Consider the following 18,629-nt stretch of genomic DNA (forward strand, 5'->3'; position numbering starts at 1 on the left):
ACAAATGTTTGCTGAATAAATGAATGAATGAATTCATATATCTTATTTAGCTATAGATTTGTTGGTAAATTAATATAGCTCACTTCTGATATCATTTTACTTCATTCATTCAAAAGTCTGATAACTACTAGAAGACAGGCCCACAGGTGCTAAGGAAAAAGAGCTGGAAGATTTCTGTCCACATGGAAGTCAAGGTCTAAACAAGAGAAACATATGAACAAATTATAACAGTAAGTTTGTTAAATTCAAAAACTGAGGTTTGTGCACTTTAAACAGCTTCAGTCAGAAAGTGTCCTAATCAGGAAGAAAGTCCTAAACAGGGGATGTCCCAACTGTCTATTCATGATCATTACATGTGAGCGGAAACTACTCGTAATTGTGTCTGCCAGAGGACCAGCCCTAAAGGCAAGAATTACACACCAGAGGCCCCCAAACAGATAGCATTCTTGATCATAACACTGCCAGGTAACCTGTTTCAGACTCTTTGGTTGTCATTTAACTTTCTCAAACATATCCCAGAGAAAATGTTAGGATGGTGATGAGCCTATTCACTTTAGCCGTCCCAATATCCCACCAATTACAAGGCCAACTATTTAAAGGAAAGCTCTTAATTTAGCTCATTTATATAAATTTCAGTATTACATAAGCAGATTTGCCATCAGACTTTGAATCCAAAGTACTTAAGTAGTATATAAGTATCATGAGAGTCTTAAAGGTCACACATTTCTTGGTTTCTAAAATCCTTTTCAGAGCAGCATATCCCTTTATAAACAATTGTTAGTACTATTTTTTAAACCATATTTTAAAAATTATATTTTCCAATTACAAAACATAGCTCCCATTGCTAAATGATGCTATCATGATCCAACAGCTAACTTATGCTTAGGAACATAATTGTATGTGCTTACTTTAGCACTTTGTCCAGAAATGTCAACCACTTGAAAATGCAGAAGCATATTATACAATTAAAATTGTACTTATTCAGCATTGTGCAATATTTAGCACTTGTTCCAGTTACCGACCCATGCGTAATAAACCATCCCCAAACCTAGTGACATAAAGTAAATAGTTATTTCTCATGGTTTTGTGGACTGGGTTTATGGACTGAATGTGGACTGACATGGTTTTGAGAGCTGACTGTTACAGAGACATCAGTTCTCAGTCTCTCTTATAATTGCAGTCAGTTGGCTATAGCTAAAGTCATTTGAAGGTTCAAATAGGCCAGGTGTCCAAAATGGCTTACACACATGGCTGGCAGTTCATGTTGGCTGCTGTGTGGAGTGCCTATCTGTGACGTCTCCACAGGACTTGTGGTCTTCACAGCATGGTTCCAAGAGACACAGGCAAAAGTTACAAGCTTTCTTAGGATGGAGCCTCTGAGCTCCTAGAATATTAACTCTGCTGCATTCTATTATTGGTCAAGCAAGTCACTGTGGCCAGCCCACATTCAAAGGAAGGGAAGTTAGATTCTACCTGTGGATGTAAAAAGCAGCATGTGCATGCAAGAAGGGAAAAAAGTGATGGCAACCATCTTGAAGACACCATTACCACACCAACACACATTATGTTTCAGGCGAATGGTTCTAGGTTTGTTCGTTTGTTTCCAAAATATCAAGTTAAGTAAAGAAATACTGAATGATAATGTAAGTACCATTAAAAAAACTCTGCATAAAAATCACATATGATGGGGACGCCTGGGTGGCTCAGATGGTTAAGCGTCTGTCTTCGGCTCTGGTCATGATCCCAGGGTTGTGGGATCGAGCCCCATATCGGGCTCCTGGCTCAGCGGGGAACCTGCTTCTCCCTCTCCCTCTGCCTCTCCCCCTGCTCATGCTCTCTCTTTATCTCTGTGTCTCAAATGAATAAATAAAATCTTTAAAAAAAAAAATCACATATGATGCCTGGGACCAGTTCAATCCCTCACATCAATATAACTCTACCCTTGTAACCCTAAATACAGTAAAGAGAACTTAACTCCACAAAAGACTTTTGTCCATTTTCCTATAGGATAATTTACCTACCCAATAAATTTGTCAAAAGTATGAAATCCAATTTATTTTAAGTTTTCATCTCTTACTATCAAAGCCTACAGAAATTCAGGGAACCAATTATCACATTCTAGAATGCCTGGACCAGAAGTCCTATTTTAAACTGGGAACATCATTTGATGTGCCAGAAAAGTATCCCTAAACCAGGGAACCAAAAGTTTCTTTGCTGGTGATTTTAAGAGAGCTGACTAGCTCATGAGCATAGTTGCACAGAGAATTAAAAAAGGAGGCACTCTGCCAAGTGGGTCGATGACCATCAAAAAGAATTTTCACAGAAAAGAAAAAGGGAAAAAGAAAGAGAGAAAATGATGCTGTCAGTTCCTGAAAGGGGAGTTATTTTTCAAATGGTCTGATTTTCCCTTCTACAAAGGAAAGGCAGCTTACTGTGTTAGAATAAGAATGTTCAATTTCATGCAGGTGTATTTTCTGAGCCAAATAAAATACAACAGTATCTCAAAGCCATTTATCTTAAATGATTCATGTGTAAGGCATCTAAAATTCCCCAAGAACTGTGTGTGGAAACAAAGATGTATTAATTCCAAAACCAAATTAAAGACGTTTTCAAATAGTGGCAATGAGCCATACCCTTTTGTCCCCACAAGCACAAAAGCTGGTGAAATTTAGAAAAATCCAAAATAAAAACACATTTCAATGTTCTCTCTCAAGTCATAATAAACTTTTAAAAGTTTATTAAATTTGTTTTTAATCTCTTCCTCTTTTCTAGATATAAAAACACTCTAAATCTAAATTTCTAAACCTACTAGCTATTCTTCCTGTCTCTACGTGGAACATCACCATATGCTGAAGTGCCCCTTCCACGCATCTCAGGTTCATCAGGGACTCCTCCCTAGTCTTCACCACCTACACGCAGTACATGTCTACACCTTTTCAATCCTGTATCAAAGGTGTCTCTCATATACGTTCCTACTTTCAAGTCCACTGGCCACCTGGTGTGGGCTCCCTGTCTAGCACAGCTGGCTGCCTCAGGCTCCTGACTGGGTCTCCCTGCCTCCAGGACGGCCTCCTTTCATTCACACTTGAGGATATCTTCAGAGAAGCCTTTCTAAAAGAGAGCTAATCATGTCATCCCTCTACTCAAAATAAAACACATCACACAAAACAACACACTTCCAGGATTCATACCAACTCCTCCGTTCTGGTCTGTCACAACTGCAGCCGGACTCCAACATGCATCCTCAGACTTAGTCACAGCGGAGAGGCCACCCTACGGGATCTGGAGCTACTACCTCTCTCTCTTTGCCCCAGCGGTTACATCTGCCCAGCATGCCCTCCTCCCTATTCCTCAAAGCTCAACTCAAATACCACCCTCTCTCTCTAGCGTTTCCTGGAATGAATTCACCCATCCCCTTCCTGATTCAACAGGCTTGCTTCTGCATCTGTCTCTAGGTTTTTTAGGAATGCCTCATAATGTGTTCATGAAGATTGCAAGCCAATTCTTACCCTTAAAAGACCGCTTTCTGTTCTCAACCAAGGCTACAAAAATCCTCTACAATGTTCCTGTAGCTGGGAAAATTCTTCTTGCCTCTTCTTCCTCTTAGCATCCACTTCTCACTTCTCCTCCAACATCTTCACCCACAATGAATTAACTATTCTCTTTCCTTCAACATCATGCTTACATTGCATCCACATGGTGCACCATATGGGTGCTCTGGTCAGATATTTTTGTACAGTTTTCAAATTGCTACAATGGCATACCACCCCCACAGCCTCCAGATAAATTCAGCAGTGCCTGATGCCCCAGGACTCTGAGACATACTACTCTGGGCTAGCCTCAGAGACCCAGGGTCTCACTGCATGGTGTCAGAAAAAAAAGTGCAAAGTGCACATGTTTGTTTAACCCACCAAAAACCTGAACTACCTGGGGATCAGGGACAGGAAGTTTCATGAAAGAAAATTAACAAAATATAAAACAACATAAAAGACTTGCTGTTACTTTGAACCATTGGCAATTACTTGCATCTTCATATTTGTAAGAACTAATCTGGCTCTTCCCACAAACAAGGCTGGAGAGACAGCTGTGATCTTGAAACTTATGTAAGCTAATTGGGTTTCTAAGTGGTGTTCAAAAGGCAGACTCTCTGAAATAACTTTCTAATTGGTCCAGGTGCTTTCCATGTTGAAATTCAAAAGTGATTAAGTAAGATGTGAAGCCTTCTGTAGTAAATAATTACAAAAACAATTCCTTTTGAACCTAATGTTTACAAAATGGATATTTATGAGCATGTGCCCCATTTCAGTGAGAGTGTTTTGGCTCAATGTGTCTAAGACAATAAAAATCTAAGGTTCATAATTTCCAGATGATTTTTGTTCCTAAGTGTAATGTACTAACTTGGGACTTGAGACATTACACATAAAGATATCTACCTCAGATATAATTTAGGGTGCTCAAGAAGACCTTTTAGACAAAAGGACTACAGAGATAAGGAGGGGAGGGTCTGCCAGGGTGCCTGGAGCATCTCCAGGCTTAAAACCCCTGGGAAAATAAATACTGCCTTTTGAGGTTGTTTCATTTAAAAGGCGTGGTTTGAAGCCACAGTGTCCAAACTAAGGAATCCCTCCTACCCACGTGCAAAAGAAATCTTCATCCCCACGAAAAGCTGTCTCCTCCAACACCCAAGCAAAGAAACGAGCCCATGAATGGGAAGGAGAGAAGGTAGATAGGAGAGAACCTAGGCAGAGATGAGAAATGGTTCATAATGCATTGCCCTGTGGGAGGCCTGCCAAGCCCTGCCCTGAGGCAGACTGACCTCTCCACATCCTGGGAAACAGAATCCCTTTGTCCAAACCTAACACAATGGCCTAAACCACATGGGCCTGTAAATAGGGATGCTTCCCTAACTAAATGGAGGTGTTGACTGGTCATGAAGTGTAAGACTTTCTGCTTCTATCTGCTTTCCAAGCAGAAAATTAATCTAGAGACATTAATTAAGTACAAGAAGTTATCCCAACAAACCTAAATAGCTAAGATAAATTACTGCTTTTAAAATGTGAAAAAAACCCAAAGAACATCACCTTCACACTAAACAGAAAAACAAACAAACAAACAAACAAAAACAAACAAACAAAAAAACCCGCTGGATAATCTACATCATTGTTTTGAACCTAAGGTCATGGGATGTTTTGTGAGTCCCCAGAGAAGCAGGTGAACTGAATGCCACAGAGATGGAACACAAGAACTGTTTCCTCTTGGTCACAGCACAGAGGATGAGGCAGCTGTCAGCTCAGTGGGTGGGAAGGAAACAAGTAAAACTTTAAAGGATTCTTCAAGGTCCATTGTGGGCTATCAGGATGGTTCAGAGTAGAATCGGGGGGACCCAAGCACACTGGAAGTCCACACCATTCACAGCTTCTTTTCCCTTGGCTCCCCAGGTGCTGGTGAGAAAGATGAGGGGCAGGCGGGGAGGACTGGAGAGCCCCATCACGACGCAGGCTATGGGGGCCTGACGAGGTTTCAGGGTGGAACAGGCACACCAGAAGGCACTCGTCTGTGTTCTCGTCCCTGCGTGACCATGAGGCGGTGACTGGCCACCACCAGGGAACAAGCACAAGGCCACAGACCCTCCTGACACAGGAAACAAATGCCTTCAGTCTCAGCCGTGTCTTGTATCTCATCTCTGTCAGGAGGCAAAAGCCATCACGATGCTGCTGGGGGTGAAGCAGGAACCCCGTGCACACCCTGGTCCCAGGTGAAGGGCTCTGCCTCTGGGGAAGAAGAGAAGCTTGCCCACACCCCGCACCCTGCAGAGACTCAAAGGGGAGGCGCTCTCAGACCTGCTTTTGCCCAAGACTCACACTGACGTGTAGAAGAGGTCTGCTGCTGCCAGAAGAGGAGTGACAACCTCACTTATACCCCAAACTCTCCACTGACACAAGGCCAAGTTCAGCCACCTGCCCTTCTAGACCTGTGCTGTGGAATTTTCTGTGATGACAGAGATGTTTTAGAACTGTGCTGTCCAATACAAGAGCCACAAGCTGCATGTTCTATGAATCAGCCTTAATTGTAATTAAATTCCAATTACTTGTAATTATAATTAATAATAGCCACATGTACCTTGTGCCTAGGACACTGCCGCTCTAGACCTGAACTAAGGCAGAGGCAGAAGTTGCCCACCACAGGCTGAGAGTAGGAATGCTGAGAAAGTTCCACTTTAGAGACTCAGGTACATAGCACTTGCCTCCCCCTATTGCTCGAACAGGAGAACCAAGAGAACCCTCTGCCCCACTCGCATCTCATGCTGAGTAACTGGGTCTGTTTGGTAGAGGAGAATTACTGCAGAAAACCCCTGACCACCCAGACTTCCCAGTAAGAACATGGAAATAGCAGCCCACCACGGGAGAAGCTTAAAGCCTATGGTACCTATAGCAACAACAAAACCCAAAGCTAGTTCAACTATTGACTAGATTGGCTCAACCCCTCACATTAATGGCCTGGCAGAAAAAGGTGTACCTATTTCCAGGTATAAGTAACATTTACCTTGGTATCTACTATTCTTTCACACACGTAATAGGCATTGAATAAAAATTCTGTGTGACAGACAAAAAGGAACTCCCCCAAACCCATTATCAACAGACAGAATAGACAGCACAAAAAGATCAAAGGATGGCCCAGATGGTGAAACTATCAGACAATTTAAAGTAACTATAATTAATATCTTAATATCTTAAATCCAGTGAAAAGGTGGACAACATGCACGAACAAATAGGTAATCTTAACAGAGACATGGAAGTGATTTTTTAAAAGCCAAATGGAAATATGAGAAGGGAAAAACATGGTATCAAAGATGAACTCCTTCAATAGGCAGACTGGGAACAAAAGAGGAACGATTCAGTGAAACTGAAAATATATGAATGGAAATTAGAAACACAAACAACAAGAAGAAAAACACTGTGGTTAAAAATCAAAAAGCAACCAAAGCAAAATGAAACCAGAAAAGAACTACCAAGAGCTATGGAACAACATCAAACAATCTAACACATGTACTCGACATCCCTTAAGAAAAAGAAGGAAAGGAAGGAAACAAAGAAATAATTTCTAAAACACAGCTGAGAATTTTCCAAAATATAGCTATTAATAACAAACTGTCAATACAAGCAGGATGGATACAAAGAAAAATACATCTAGCACAACAGTGTTGAAAACCAAAAATAAGGAGAATATATAAATCATTGAAGGAAATGGATAAAAGGAAATTAAGCCTTGGACTTAAGCCGTGGCCTCTCCATAAAAGACCAATGACTGTTTAGCCTTTTAGTAAAATGTAGATTCTAGCAAAATTGTCTCCCACATTTGCAGCCCTTACTGGACCACATAAACGATAACCGGAATGAAAGGATTTTGTGTTCCCTCGCCAAGGCATCCATGCGGTAACCATAGAATGCGAATCTGAGGGTGCAGGCATGGCATGGCATTTTGTGTAGACTAACCAAAACTTCTCAAAGATGTAACTCGCTGAATAGTATAGTTTTTGTTGTTGTTGTAACAGAATTAAAATGATCTTTGGAGATAGGGCAAAATCGCCCGGAATTAGAATGATCTAAATACTAAACGTAATGTGAATACAAAACTGAAACTGAAATGTGTTATGGTCCAAATGTAATGATACCGTTTTTGTATTTGGTCCTATAAAATCCAAGTAATATTGGGGAAAATATGAATTTGCAGAGATTGTTCCTCTAGAACTTTTTTTAGAAGTCTCTTTTGGTTCTTGACATTAATTAGATTGCATTAGCTGATAATTAGCTTTTGGAAAGTTGCACTAATATGCAAAGAATATCTGTATCCATTCAATGCTTAGGAAATATAATTTCAAAACTAAAGCTGTCTATGATAAAATACAAATAATGCATGAAAAAGGATTAGAGTTTGAGGCAAAACCTGAGAGGCTTAGATTTACTTACCCTGTTCCTCGAGTACTCCACTAATTGTATGGGATTCTGTCTAAAATCCTGGGTGCTTCTAGTTGAGACCCTGTTGGGTGCTCCCTTAATCAAAGGCTGGGATTTGTTTTCTTTTCCTGCAGTTAGTGCTCGAGAGCTGCTAAAAGGTACCAGCTGCACCTGGATACCTCAAGGCAGTTCCAGGATCCTCAAGTCAAGGCTCAAATATTCAAATGAACATGAGACTTTTAAATTTGGGGTCGTTACTGCAGTTTGTTTAGTTTAAAAATATACAAGAAAGTACATCAGCTGGTAGAGTCAAAATATTCAAGTAAATAAAAGGCAGATGTATGTACTAGGTAAGGGGGTCGGCTCTGCAGCCGATCTGCTTGGGTTCCCATCTCATTTCTGCTCCTTACTGGCTTGGGCCTCAGTTTCTCATTTTTTAAAAAAGGGATCATAATAATATCTACCTTATAGGGGCCTAAAAGAATTTTTAAATTCATTAACAAGTTGTTATGAGATCTAAATTCTGTAAGGCTTCTTAAATGAATAAATGTGAAGGCCCAGACCTGGCATGGGATTAGTGGTCTTTATAACTATTTGTATCAGTCTCATTAATAAACTTTATATTAAAACAAAGTAAAAAACTAATCGAATTGGAAATATCACTCTCTTAAGGGGACCCAAAAGGTATTTTTTTTTCCTGCAGTGATTTTCTTCTGTGGTATAATCATGTCTGTCATCCGTAATCAAGTGCAATAATATAGTTATGTACCCATCATGCCCAGATTTTGGTTAACATCAATAGTTTCACTGAGAGGAACCAGGGTTCCTTGTATGCTGGCAGCTTTAAAACACATTATTAACATCACTATGAAGACTGCACACATACGATAACTTCTTAGGCTGAACTAAAACTAACTTAAATCTCTTTAATAATGCTCATGGTGAAATAAATATTTAAGTCATATCATTATAGGCAGTCATATTTGTCTAATCCTTTATTGTTTATGAAGTAATTTTATATTCAGTAAGTACTCCAATTGCTAATATTCATATAATATAAATATGATGTTGTAAGCCAGAAGGGGAAACCTGCTATGGATTTGCTTTAATGAGTAGAGAAGCTGCCTCTGTCCTCCACCAGAAAGACAAGAAGAGTGATTTTCTTAACAGGACCTCTGAGGGTATCTTTTATGGCCTACAGAACTGAAGTAGAAGGCTAGAATATTATTATACTGGAAAGGATATTATTATTATGTGTTTTCTCTAAAGTTTGTGTTTTATAGCTAAGGTAAAAAAGTGAAATCCAGGAAAGGCCGAAATTAGAATTGCTCTTAGGGGATTAAGCAGGTCTCTTCAAAGCTGGAAAAACATGTCACTTATGTACAGACCATAAGCACCTTTAAAAGGCCAGACTGAAAAGGAACTGTGTGAGAGATAATACAGTGGAAAGACAGGTAAAGCAAATTCAAGAACTATTTAAAACATCAAATTTCCAAGTGGAAAGTTCATATAAAGTATCTAATTGTGCCCTAAACAGAATAGTGGATTAAGAAATGTAGCTGGATGGAGGGTGAGCTGCTCACGGGTTTTTATATAGCAGGTGAGGCAGATGCTTGAGTTTGGGAAAGCCGTATGTAACAGAATGACAAGAGTGTAGTGACAGGTGTTGACAAGCTAAAAAACACAGGGCACCCTTGGAAAAGAATGGAAGGCAGTACCAGGCAGCACCCTGTGGAGCAGTGAGTTGTCCTTTCCTGTTTTCTATCCCTTCCGATAACTTACATTATTTTCAACGTCTTTCTTGCAAATGTATTTGCTCATGTGTATTAATTAGTGTTCACATGCTTACAGACACGCCTCTCTTCAAGAATGTTCCTATTACTGGCAAATGCTCTGCAAGGCACCATATTTTATACTTTTTAGTCCTAAAATGTTGTGATCTATTTATTTGGCAGTTTGCCATTGATAATTCTTATTACTCCTGAGCACTTATTCCTAATTCAAAGAATGGGGATCCTTTTGGAATTTGGACTTTTGTTTCTTTCATTGTTTTGTCTTTTAATTAATCCCCAAATGTCCATCCTAAATATGAACATATAATTTTAGATACATCACTTTTACTTTCTCATGCCAAGTTAAATATCTTTTCAAAAAAAACTAAGTATAGTTTTATAATAAATATTAATGAGACAGAATATAATCTTACCCTGGTGTGAGTACGAATATGCATCTTCAGTCCATCATTTTTACTGAATCCTTTTTCACAGTAAGGGCATTGATAGGGACGCTCACCTGCAAAGGAAGTCTCCAGGTCAGAAAAAAGTAAACTAGCAAAGCAAGCACTGCTATCACTCCCCCAACTCATATCCTAATCACCACGTATGCTCTTTGCACGGCCAAAAAGAGGCTCCCTGCACAGCTGGGCTGACACACCATGGGCGCTGCAGGGCAATGGGCTGCGCCTTCCCCTCCTGCAGAGAGGGACTGAGCCACGGAGAGGGACTGAGCCCAGAGCACTTCCAGCATTTCACCACTGGCCAGCAGCAGGCTTCTTGCATATTCCATTTATTTTTATTTTTTTTAAAGATTTTATTTATTTGAGAGTGAGGGAGTGAGAGAGGGCACACGAGCAGGGGCAGAGGGAGAGGCAGAGGGAGAAGCAGACTCCCCTGCTGAGCAGGGAGCCTGACATGGGGCTTGATCCCAGGACCCTGGGATCATGACCTGAGCCGAAGGCAGACCCTTAACCGACTGAGCTACCCAGGTGCCCCAGCATATTCCTTTTACTACTTGAGCCCAAATTAAATCTTCTGATTTTAAGAATGCCTTAAAAGGACTTTATATTAATCCATTCATTCTGTCACTGTACTACTCATTATAGGGGTCTTTAATTGATTTATTGATTGTTTTAACAAAGAAAGACTTCATATTCTGTCTCAGTTGGGGTGATGAGTTTCAAAAGAATTTCACACATTGGTACAGGTTAAACAGAACCACTGGTAGTTTAATAATTGATCCATACTTGCTGCTATAAGTGCGTATCTTGCATCTAGAGGTTATTATTTAGAAAAGAGCCAAGCCATTGTTTTAAAAAAAAACTTACAAGTAAACGTACACATCACATTCAAAAAAAAAAATTCTACTGTGAAATGACAAAAATGTGACAAAATTTAGTCTCCAGGAGGAATCTGAAGCTGCCCTCTAGTCAAAGCCTAATTATTTAGAAAGAACAGTAACTCAAAATCACTATTTCTTCTTTATTGTCTCATTTAACAATGCACTTACACGGGAGGATGCTAGACCCTACAATCAAAGATGGATACAGTATAATGTTTGCCTTCTGCAAATGTAAACCGTCCTGTCTTTCCTTTCCCTCAGGGACAGGGCTTTTCACAAGCAGCACAAGTTAGTCCCTTACTCCCTCGTGTCCCATTTGATTCTCATTCTCATTCAATCCGGGTATCACTCGCATTATTCCAGCAAACTCCCCTATCAGGTCAACAATGAAGTCCTTGTTGCTCCAATGGTCACTTGGCATCACGGTCTTCCTTGACCTCTCCCTAATCATGAGATGACAGCGACATTCTTGAGGGGCCTTGCTCTGTCTATGAACTGAGTGTTTTCAGCAGTAACATCACAGGGGAGCGAATACAGCAGAGCCCCCAGCACAGCCGCAATTTCCCAGCCTCTCCCTGAGAAGGAGCACCCAGGACTCTCCCCTTGAACTGGGCACTGTAAAATGATGACAACCATCCAGAATGGAAATAAATAAATAAATAATAAAGTAACAATGGCAGTACAAACAGAAACAGGACTCTTTAAAGAACTATCTAGACTTGCCAACTTCTTCTGTGAGATAAAAATCAACCTTTGTACTAGATAAGTGGACCTGGAATTTTTGGCCTTATTATAATTATGGCCCTATGGGTGTCCTTATTGTCAGAAGACTGAAGGTGTAGAGTCCAATTTATTTGAAAAACTATGAAAGTATAATCTTATTTTAACACTAAGTTGATAATATATATTTATCTTAATTCCAGATCTCTCTGTTGAGACCTGGTCTTGAGATAGCCATATGTCAACCAGGTATCTTCATTTGGATAGCCCATGAACAAGTCAAATACAGCATTCTGAATTCATGTCTTCAACTTCTGATCCTGGGTATCCTGTTTATTCTGTCCTGATTAGTTATACCACACTCACCCAGTTACCAAATAAGAAACTTAGCCCTCCAACGTACTTCCTTTTACTCACTCCCCCCTGCATCCAGGCTCTAAGTCATACTGATTATTTCTAGAATTCTCCTTGATGATGATGACAAAAATGAAAATAATATTAATAGCAATAGCAGTAGCAACAGCATCGGCAGTAGAAGGAGTAGTAGCAACAACTATCATTTATTGAGTTCTTGACCATCTAACCTTTCCCATGCATACCCCCCTTGCAAAAAAAGAACTGAAGAATACAGCAAAACGCTAATCTGATGGTGGTAACACCTGCATCATAGAATTCCAGATAATTTTTTATTTCCTTCTTCATAAAGTATGAAAAGCAAACTTCTAGATTTTCAACGTTTATCTTACTCTAGTGATAGATAATGAAGAATGCTAAAATGTTTATTAACAAGCCAATCAAAAATCAAATCTAGATTACAAATAAAGCATGATAAAAATAGTAAAGTGGTTTACACTTACAAAAAGTCATTTCAACAATTTTCTAGCAAGCCTAAAATAATTTAATATTCATGGCTATTCTCTTTGTATAGCTTTAAGTGTTTTCTTGCTCTCCAAATACCAATAGACTAGCCAGGAAACAAAAATCAAAGACTCGCAGTCATCAGGTAAATTTTATGTTAATTAAGCCTAATATAATATACCAGGTTATTATTTTCTCTCATCATAGCTAACTTGATTAAGCAAGGAAAGAGATATAGTTAAGGAATTTTAGAGAATGCAGCATAACAAATTCATTCCCTACCTTACCTAGTGTCATAATATAGAAATTTTCTCTATAGACATGAAAATGTTAACTTTTCTCTTGTTAGAAGCATAGATTTTCTCCTTTTTTTAGAATCTGATTGTCCTGAATTTGAATAATACTTGTCCTCTTTCTAGTTATAACTCTGGGGAAGTTATTCAACCTCACTGAACCTCTGAAAAATGGGATAAATTGTATCTATCTCATAGGGACAGTGACCATATATTCAGGTTTGCCTAAGGCAGTCTCAGTTTATGCTGGTTATCCCAGAACAATGATTAACAGTATTCCCTTCACTTTCACCACTTTCCCAACTAGGACAATAAAAATACCCAGTTAACTATTATGGTTTGAACTGTGCCCCCCACCTCTAATTCATATGTTGAAGTCCTAACCCCCCCACTCCAGTACCTCAAAATATGTCCTTGGAAATGTTCTTTGAGTAGTGTGGATCCCTAATCTAATCTGACTGGTATCCTTATAGGAAGATGGTCATACGAAGACAGAGACACACAGGGAGAACCCCATGCAAAGAGCACAGAGATGCTGCCACAAGGCAAAGAACTACCAGAAGCCAGGACCTAAAACAGATTCTTCCCTAGTGCCTTCAAAGGGGATGTGACCCTGCTGACACCTTGATCTCAGACTTCTAGCCTTCAGAACCGTGAGACAACAAATCACTGTTTAAGCTACTCAGTTTGTGGTACTTTGTTACAGCAGTCCTAGCAAACTAATACAGTCACCTGACTCACAGTGTTGGCAATTATTATTTTCAATGATGTCTATCTCTCTGCTGCCCATGAGGCTGATGTAAACTGCCCAGAAGAGAAACTGGTATCTCTAGAGGACTGAATTGCTGCCCCATCCCTACTCCAACACTGAAATCCAGTGATACTGAGCTGGTATGTTTGGGAAACTTGAGTAAGTCTAACTCTACTTATTCATTCTACTCTCCCAGAATATAACTCCAGTTTTAAAGAATGTCACTGGGTGAATGGCTTTGATAAACAAAATTCATTTGAAATCTAGACTATGTGGTTTGCAAATCAGCCCAGACTGTACATTAAATTGCTACCTTCTCTACCTGTTTGGTTGGAGCATCTTTGCAGGAATCCTGCCCTTAAGACTCTGAGGACAAAGCCATTTGCGGTCCCACATAATCTGAAGCTGAAGGTTACCTGTGTAAGTCAACATGCTAATAACTATTAAAGTCATTTGTCTAATTTTCATACTAAAGGAAGCTGTTATTCTTAGTTTTTTCACATTATGCATATGGTATCTTCATTATTTCAAATTATTGTGATAAATATGTCTCTAGGAAATACATTTGTCTACACATAAAATTATTCTGGAGCAAACAGGAACCAATCTTCAATTTGAGTTAACCCTGAGAATATAAATCTTTCTTTCTTACTTGAACAATGCCAGTACATAGGTTCTGAAGTACAATATGAAGCAAATCCAAGGAACTACCATTTTTTTAGATTTCATTTATGTATTTATTTGAGAGAGTGTGTGAGCTGGGGGAGGGCCAGAGGGAGAGGGAAAAGCAGGCTCTCTGCTGAGCAAGGAGCCCTACATGGGGGCTCGATCTCAGGACCCTAAGATCATGACCTGAGCTGTAACCAAGAGTCAGACGTTTAACTGACTGAGCCACCCAGGTGCCCCAAGAACTACTATTTTTTTTAATATCTCTGATAGATTTAAACATTGTCTTCATTTTGCTCAGGCTAATTAAAATGTTCAAATTTTAACTAACCTGAAAATTAATCTAGTAATTAGCTAAAAAATAGCTAAAAACCAATCTAAATGGAAATAATAATAGCTGAAACATATAGAACCTCTGTTCTGTTCAGAATGCCTAACGTATATTAACAATTTCAATTCTTGCAACCTTATGATCTAGGTATTCTATCCCTAGTTACAAATGAGGAAAGTAAGCCACTGAAAGGATAAGTACTTTGCTCAGGATGACACAGCTATTAGGTGGTGGAATCAGAATTTTAACCCTTAACTCTTATGCCATTACATAAATTAATAATACGGCTAGTATTTTGTGTAAATTAGGTTAACCTTTCTAAAGTTTTTGACAAAAACTCGGCTTCTTGCAATAGCAGTTAACATTAACCAGATCTTTCTGGCTGGTAAATTCAAGCATTCTTTTACTTATCAAAGCTCTTCAGGAAAAAGTAGAGGGCAGGTTAGGAATGTGTGTTATGCCTCAAAGCAGGTCCCAAGTGAATGCAAATACTAACATAATATAAAGCTGTGCATTGAGAACTATATATAGGTAACCACCTTCAAAATTTAGAAGGTAAATACAATACTGGGAAATATCTATGAAATTTAACTACCAATAGTCAAATTTAATGACCACAGTAACTCAAATAATATTGACATGTACATAATGGCAAAATGTTTTTCACTTAACTAAGGAAAACAGATGAGTTCTTTGAAATGCTTCTTTCTTTAAATTATGTTCTGACACTAAGCATTAAAATCCATTTGTGTTTTCTTCAAACATATCAAGGAACAAACAGAAACATTGATGGCAATTGTAGAGGTTGATTTTAAGTTGATTTCCAAAGGTACCACAAAGTGGATACTCATGAAGCTACTTTAGTCATGCATTAAATATTTTTTGAGCACATACCCTCTTCTCATTACTGTCCTGGGCTTTGGAATGCAGTTGCACAAAGATTCACAAAGTCACTGCCTTTCAATTTTCCTAGTGTAATGAGAAAGACAAGAAAAAGTAGAGAAAGACCCCAAGATAGTTTCAGATACTGATACACTACATGAAGAAAATAAAACAAGGAGATAGGTTTAAGGAAGATCTCTGTGGGAGTGAGCCGAAGGACTGAGCTCAAGTTGTTATGAAAGGCAGAAGAAGCGAATGAATGCCAATGCCAATCCTTGATGCCAATTTCACATGATTGAGGCACACTTTTTAATTCTTCATATTTGAATTAGAATTATTTAAGCTTACTGGGCTTGAAATAAGTGCCTCTAAATTCTCACTGCTGGCATACCTGAGATGGAAGTAGCTTAAAAGTATTCGAAATGTGTGGGGAGGAGTGTGGAGGATGTTCAGAAAAGAGCTCCAGAAAATTGGAGATGGCCTTCTAGATGCAGCTAGTGGTAACGAGAGGGGGCATCTGGATGCCACAGGGAACACCTTACAGAGTCTAGCCTGGCCCTCAAAAAAGTTGCCTTGAGTCTTTGAAGAAGAAAATGCACTACAACAATAACCATCCACTGGCAAATATGGCTAAAAACAATTGGAAGAAGTCAGATTCTAGTTTAATATATGCCATTAGAATGACAATTTATTGATGTCACCATTGTTTTATGCAATATAATTTTAATTCAAGACATCAGAAAGAACTCTAACCCTCATCAAAGGATTAACATATTAATATTAAAACAGAATCTTAAAATGGGTGAAGGGAGTGCATGTTGGCATGCATCTCCATGATAAAAGGATCCTAAAGCCACAGTTTTCACTGACTATCCATCTATTGCTCCAAACTAACTCAACATCTAACAACTTGACACAAATCTTTTCTTAAGATCTATGTTTATGTAATAAGAAATTAACAAAACAAAATCTTGCAAACCTTGATATTCTTAAATCAGCCCCTGGATTTAAGAAATAAACTTGGCCACTCTATAAAAGGAATCAGAGATAAAATTTTATTTCAAGCTACTAAACACATTGACTGCAACAAATTTAGCAATAATGACCATGATCAACCTAGAAAATTAAAAAGTGTTAAAATGACAAATGGTTAAAATTATAAATTTTATGTTCTGTATATTTTACCACAATTTAAAAAGAGATGTGACGGTTGCTGGAGTGGTGGAGAGTGGGAGGGATGGGGTGGCTGGGTGATGGACATTGGGGAGGGTATGTGCTATGGTGGGCACTGTGAATTGTGTAAGACTGATGAATCACAGAGCTGTACCTCTGAAACAAATAATACATTATATGTTTAAAAAAAAAAGTAGTAGGAAGGGAAAAATGAAGGGGGGAAATCGGAGGGGGAGACGAACCATGAGAGACTATGGACTCTGAGAAACAAACTGAGGGTTCTAGAGGGGAGGGGAGTTGGGGGATGGGTTAGCCTGGTGATGGGTATTAAAGAGGGCACACATTGAATGGAGCATTGGGGGTTATACGCAAACAATGAATCATGGAACACCACATCAAAAACTAATGATGTAATGTATTGTGATTAACATAACGTAATAAAATAAAATTAAAAAAAGCAACAAGAGATGTGTAATGCCAATGAGCCCTATGCTTTGAAAGATTTTAATGAAGCAGAAAAGCTTAATATATAATGTATACATTTTAAGAGATTTTGACTAAAATAAAAATAGATTATTCTCAGAAAACAGTTTAATAATTTTAACTTTTATTTTGTCAGCATATTTTTAAAACCTATGAGATTTCAGGGTGCCTGGGTGGCTCAGTCGTTAAGCGTCTGCCTTTGGCTCAGGTCATGATCCCAGGGTCCTGGGTTCAAGCCCCACATCAGTCTCCCTGCTCCGCGGGAAGCCTGCTTCTCCCTCTTCCACTCCCCCTGCTTGTGTTCCCTCTCTCGCTGTGTCTCTCTCTGTCAAATAAATAAATAAAATCTTTAAAAAAAAAAACCTATGAGATTCAGAGAGCTCTCATAATTTTCTAAAAAGATGAAAAGATGTATACACACAGAAAATGTAATTTAAGATGGAATAAAATTAAACTCCCACTTTCAGTGACTCCAAATTAAATAATGTTTAAATAATTAAATTAAATAAGGTTTAAAGATTTTGGAAACACAGTTTTATTTTTTACTTTGAGTTTTCTGACGAAAATCAGTTTTGGAGAGGGCAACTTTCAAATGAACAAGCAAACTTTGAAAGTGTGTGTTTCATGAAAAATAAGATGGTTCCATGTGGTTGGACTTCAAAATAAAAGCTCTATATGGGAATTCTTTAGAACTTTAAATTTGTTTTCCACAAATATCATGGGACTGGCTTATTTTGCTTTTGTGGACTAAGGAAATTGTTATAAGACATAAAAGTGACTCATTCTAAATAAAAATTAAACAAAAAATGTAATGGGGCAAGCACCGCCCAATCACTTGTCCAATTCCACCATTCTAATCCCTTCAATTTATGGAGCATCTAATAAACTAAAAGTACACCACAGAGAAAAGTGAAATGCTACCCTGACAGATGGGAGTAGCTCAAGTTCATTCTTGGCATTTCCTATGATTTGAAATACTTATTTTTTCTCCAGGAGCAAAAAGAGCCATGAAACTCCACTAACCTCACTGAACCCCACATTGTTACTCTTGGAATGCTCCTATTAATTAAATTCTGCAAAAATATCACTTGATCTGAAGAAGTTAAGCCCAAGGACACCCTCTTTGAAAGAAAGACAACAAAAGTCTGAACTTGACATTTTCTCCTTGAGTATTTACAGAGATGCTCTACTTTTAAAAGTGTAAAGAGTTTACTATTAGAAGGAAATGGGCAGTAAAATACAAAAATAAAAATTTACTAAATGCGGAGATCTTTACTTCTCAAAATACTTTTACCACCTGAATCAAAACAAATCAAGTCTTTTTTTAAATGCCAGGTTCTATGAATGGAATGACAAAAAAAAAAAAAAAGTAAAAAATGCATTCTTCTCCTTAAGAGTCT

At 38.5% G+C, this 18,629-nt stretch overlaps 1 protein-coding gene across 6 annotated transcripts in view; it reads right to left on the minus strand.

Annotated features, from left to right (window-relative positions):
• The window catches only part of PRDM5 (PR/SET domain 5), a 191,446-nt gene that overhangs the window by 40,445 nt on the left and 132,372 nt on the right, over positions 1–18,629 (minus strand). For 5 of the 6 annotated variants that reach the window (XR_013446444.1, XM_036099222.2, XM_078069187.1 and 2 more), the window contains one exon: positions 10,162–10,247. The exons of the other annotated variant lie outside the window; for it this stretch is intronic. Coding sequence is in view for 4 of the 5 variants with exons in the window: in XM_036099222.2 (XP_035955115.1) it covers positions 10,162–10,247 (86 nt within the window). In the remaining variant the exon portion in view is untranslated. The remainder of the gene's footprint in view (positions 1–10,161; positions 10,248–18,629) is intronic. 6 annotated transcript variants of the gene reach the window in all.

The sequence above is a fragment of the Halichoerus grypus genome, chromosome 3 (assembly GCF_964656455.1).
Source record: "Halichoerus grypus chromosome 3, mHalGry1.hap1.1, whole genome shotgun sequence".
Taxonomy (NCBI): Eukaryota; Metazoa; Chordata; class Mammalia; order Carnivora; family Phocidae; genus Halichoerus; species Halichoerus grypus.